Source organism: Triticum urartu, chromosome 6A (assembly GCF_056163025.1).
Source record: "Triticum urartu cultivar PI428250 chromosome 6A, HENAU_Tu73, whole genome shotgun sequence".
Classification (NCBI taxonomy): domain Eukaryota; kingdom Viridiplantae; phylum Streptophyta; class Magnoliopsida; order Poales; family Poaceae; genus Triticum; species Triticum urartu.
In genome coordinates this window covers 533,603,326-533,607,995 of record NC_141878.1, presented here as the reverse complement: position 1 = coordinate 533,607,995, position 4,670 = coordinate 533,603,326, and the positions used below count along the sequence as shown (strand labels likewise).

Here is a 4,670-nt window from a genome sequence, read left to right as displayed (position 1 = left end):
GCAGGGCATCAGGGCAGCGTATCAATAATGCAAAATCATCTATTTTCTTTAGCAAGGGTTGCCCCCCCCCCCCCCCCCCGAGTATAAGAGAAGAAATCAAAAATAAATTACAAGTGCAGAATGAGTCCCTAAGTGAGAGATATCTGGGGATGCCCACCGACGTTGGACACTCGAAGAATGACACCTTTAAATATTTGCGTGATAGGGTGTGGGAGAAGATTAAAGGATGGATGGAGAAACTATTGTCTGCAGCAGGCAAGGAGTTGTTGATCAAATCAATTGCCCAAGCAATCCCAGTGATTTCCATGTCATGTTTCAGACTTCCTAGAGGATTATGTGAGAGTATTACTTCAATAATCAGACAATTCTAGTGGGGCAGCAAACGAGGAAAACGAAAACCAGCCTGGGTCGCTTGGGATATATGGTCAGACCAAAATATATGGGAGGACTTGGTTTTCGAGATTTGGAGCTGTTTAATCTAGCTCTTCTTGCTAGGCAAGCATGGAGGATACAAAATGACACAGAGTCATTGAGCACAAGAATACTAAAGTCCATTTACCACCCAGATTGTTCTTTGCTTGATGCGGAGCTGGGAGCGCATCCTTCGCAAATCTGGAGGGCTATCCTAGACGGAAGGGATATCATGTCGCAGGGCATTATACGGAGAATTGGTCATGGCGAGTCCACTAACATCTGGCGCGACAACTGGATTCTGAAGCAAAGTTACAAAAGGTCGATTACATCTTTAGTCCCGTCGCCACCGCTGCATGTGTTGGGGCTCATTGAAACAACTACAACGTCGTGGCCGGTGGAGTTGATAAGATCGGTCTTCACACCCATAGATGCAGAAGCAATACTACAGATCCCACTATGCATGCGAAGGGTTGATGACTTCTGGGCCTGGGAAGAGGAGCCGAGGGGAAATTTCTCAGTTAGCTCTGCCTATCGGATGCTTGTCCGGACGAAGGCCGTCGGGAGGATTGGTTGGAAGGGAGAGAAGAAGCATCAACAGCTCAGGGGGGAAAGAAGAAAATGGAATTCAGTTTGGAAGCTGCGAGTCCCGTCAAAGATCAAAGTTTTCTTATGGCGTTTGGCCAAACACTCTATTCCATCGGGTGAGCTCTTGCTAAGGCGCAATATGGCAACCACGGCGGCATGTCACCTCTGCGGAGTTCGTGATACTTGGAGACATGCCTTACTGGATTGCCCAGTCTCACGGAGTACTTGGGCACTATCATCTGATGTGATTCTTGATCAGCTAAGTATGAACGAGCAGGAGTGTGCGAAGAAGTGGTTGTTCAAGTTACAGGAAGCGCTACCCACTGAAGAATTCGTCAGGGCGGCCGTGTCACTTTGGGCGATTTGGGGGGCGCGAAGAAAAGCTATCCATGAAGACATCCATAAAAGTCCACACGCCATCCATAGCTTTATCAATTTCTATTTGCAAGATATTCAGGTGCTTTCACCAAAGAAAGTTACAAGGTGACTTCCACTATATGCCCCGCTGGTTGGTTAGCACCCCAAGAATACCACTCCAAGATTAATGTAGATGCAGCTGTAGGCCGGGGAGGTCGCTATGGTTCAGTTGCTACAATTTGTCGGGACTCGGGAGGAGGATTCCTGGGAGCATCTGCTATGGTGTTCAACTTGGTCGACCCAGCCACATTGGAGGCATGTGCAATTCGAGAGGGTTTCTCCTTGGCGATGGATTTGAACCTAGACATGTTATATATGGCGTCCGACTCCAAAGGGGTGGTCCAGGAGATCAAGAAGGGAAGTGCAACCACGTACGGAGCAATTATTCGGGAGATCAATCAACAAATTTCTTCTTTTACTTCATGATTTTTAGATCATGAGTTTAGGAGATCAAATGTCGAAGTTCACAATTTAGCGAAACATACTTTAACTCTTGGACGTGGCCGTCATGTTTGGTTAGACCAGTCCAATGAAATTCCCTTCGTCCCTATAAATATTGTGACGGATGAATAAAGTTTCACAAGGTTGTCTTAAAAAAAGCTGACAATGATCTATAGCCGCGATCTGAATAGTATTCGCTAAAGAAAAAACCACGACCGAAAAGGGATTAGCAAAAAAGAAAGATTCTTCTAAAAAAGGCAAAAAAAGAAGATGAATTTATATGAGGAAAAAAGAAGTTCTTTATGGGCCGGAACGGATGCCGATATAAACGAACGAAGCAATTTCCATTTCTTCCAACACGTTACACTATGTACAACTTCTCAAGCGTACAGGGAAAGTCTGGCCGTGCCCGGATGGACGCATGGGACTAGACAAGCGTGTTGCAGGATGCCGTGGCGGGGTCGTACAACGCCGGGAGCAGGTACTTCCTCCCGTTGGCGCCGTTGGCATTGTAGCTGGCGCCGGTGGCGGGGTCGACGAGCAGGTTGCCGGCGTAGCCCGGGTACGCGCCGCTCCCGTAGACACCGGGGCACGCCGTGCAGGCCTCCAGGGACGCGCCCTTGGGGCCCTGGTAGTAGCCGTCCCCGTACGGGTTGCTCACGGTGCCGGCCACCATGGTGGCGAGGACCATCACCATGCCGTCCATCCCGACGTCGCCGTTGGGCGCCACCAGTGGCGCGCCCTGCGGCCCGTACTGCGGCTGCGCGAACGGCCACGCGCACTGCCCGGGGCACTGCTTCACGGAGTTGCCCACCCAGATGTACGTGGAGTCGCCGCCGGCGGACGACCCGTGCCTGCCGCACCGGCTGCTGCAGAAGCCCTCCACGGCCACGTCCTCGTCGGTGAACACCAGCGCGATGCCGCCCTTCTTGGCGCCGACGCTCGCGGCGAGCTGGTCGATCTGGGCCAGGGTTAGCGACGTGCCGAGGGAGCACTGCTCGTCGGTCACCTGCTCGGCGAGGAGCACATGCGTAGCACCGGCGTGGCCGTTAGCGGCAGCGGCTTTCGACAGGTAGAGCTGCTCGATGGTGCCCCACCACTGCCCGACCGAGGGCGTGGCGGCCCCGTTGGGCGCGGAGTTCAGCGAGACGACGAAGTCGGCGACGATGGACCTCTGCGCGGGCGTGAACTTGCCGTACCAGAGGATGGACACGGGGATGTCGCCGCCGAGCACGCCGCCCTGGTGGTACGTGAGCCGGTCGCTCTCCGGAGGCACGTACAGCTCCATCAGCCTCCTGCTCCCGGCGGAGAGCTGCGCCAGGCTGAGCACCATGGCCACTATCAGAGCAATCGTAGCCATTGCCGACTTGCTTAAACGAAACACTTGCGAACTGTGAGAGCTAACACTCGGTGATCGAGCTCCTACTCTTGCTTGTGACTTGGTGCTGTGGTGATGGGATGAGTGGAATTGCACCCGCTCATGGCTCTTATTTATAGGCGTGGTCGCGCCCCGGCTCGTGCGACTTCGGCGATGGTTCCTATCCTACTCCTCTCGTGTACCCCTACCGTCCTACGTGCGGCATAAGGTATGATCCGGGGAGGGAAGGGTGGTATGGGTATGGCGTGGCGGGCGGGGGGACAGAGCGGGGGCAGCGATGAGCTGTGCAGCGCACGCACGCCGGAGCGTGTCGCTCGCGCCGCGCGCCGCGCTGCCCAGTTGCTTCCGGGCACGGCTCCAGACGCAGCGGCGACGCACGCGAGTCAAATTTGGGGCGATACTCTATTCCCGCTCCAACGGATGACGACATGGCTGGGCAGATTCCGGTCGCCTATCGATGAGCGCCACAGCTGTCCGCGGAAGGTTCCCAAGAGCATAGGGTCAGCTTTGGACGGATGGATATGTTTCAGTGAACTCATCGATGAGAGAAAAATTGACCCAGTCACATCCTCAGGAGCCCGATTTTCATCGGTCTGGGCCGAATTTAGCGCCGGCGGACCCAAGCCGAACCCGGCACGCTGGGGGGCGCTCGGGGGCGCCGGGGCGAGCGGTTTTGGCGCGAAAGAGCCGCGGGCCCGCCGCGTCAGCGACACCGCGCGTCTCCTTCCCCAAACGCCATGGTTTCCCGCGAGAAATCAATGGCAAGGCTGCCGCCGGTCAGCCTTACCAGTGATTCCTCACGGGCGGCGCGTCACGGGGCGGCGCGCTATATAAGCCGGTGGCCTCCCTTGCCTCTGGCCACACCAGCCCTAGCCCGCCCTCTACCTCCCCCGAGCGCCGCCGCCGAGCCCTCCCTCTCCCTCCCTCCCTCTCCCGATGGCCGAGCGATTCCCCGGCGATGAGGCCGCGGCCAACGGCTTCGGCCACCGATCGCTCCGCGAACAGGAATCTTGACTCCTGTTCCAGGCGAACATCCCGGCGCCGCCGGACATGCGCGCCGGGCCAACGGGGTGGAGACTCAGCAACGGGGGAGTGCCCATTCCCCCGTTGCCCGACGCCGTGGCGAAACCGGGCTACTTCGCCGACGAGGTCGACGTCGTGCGCGCCTCCCTCACCAACGCCCAGCTCGCCCTCCCCGAGTACGCCGCCGACAACATAGCGGCGTGGACGACGTACTTCCAGCGCCGGCAGCAACAGAGGATGGCGTCCACCAACGGCGCGCCGGTGATGGGCGGACCGAAGAACAGTGAGGGACGCCACATGTGGTGGGGTGTCCCCGGCCGCACCCTCGAGGGCGTTCTGACGTACCTCGAGGGCGGAAACGACCCGCCGTTGTCATAACCCCAGCGAGGGCGGCCGCCACGGCCACGGCTCA

General features: G+C 56.9%; 1 protein-coding gene across 1 annotated transcript; it reads right to left on the bottom strand.

Moving 5' to 3' along the window:
• Positions 1-2,182: 2,182 nt before the first annotated feature.
• LOC147966101 (protein PHOSPHATE-INDUCED 1-like) lies at positions 2,183-3,412 on the bottom strand. The gene has a single exon (XM_087528646.1). It carries the CDS (start codon positions 3,215-3,217, stop codon positions 2,285-2,287), a length of 933 nt encoding a protein of 310 aa, XP_087384772.1. The 5' UTR covers positions 3,218-3,412; the 3' UTR covers positions 2,183-2,284.
• Between the last annotated feature and the right edge of the window lie 1,258 nt (positions 3,413-4,670).

Bases quoted from the DNA above. Each gene is read 5' to 3' on its own strand.
- LOC147966101 (XM_087528646.1), bottom strand. From the start codon at position 3,217: ATGGCTACGATTGCTCTGATAGTGGCCATGGTGCTCAGCCTGGCGCAG.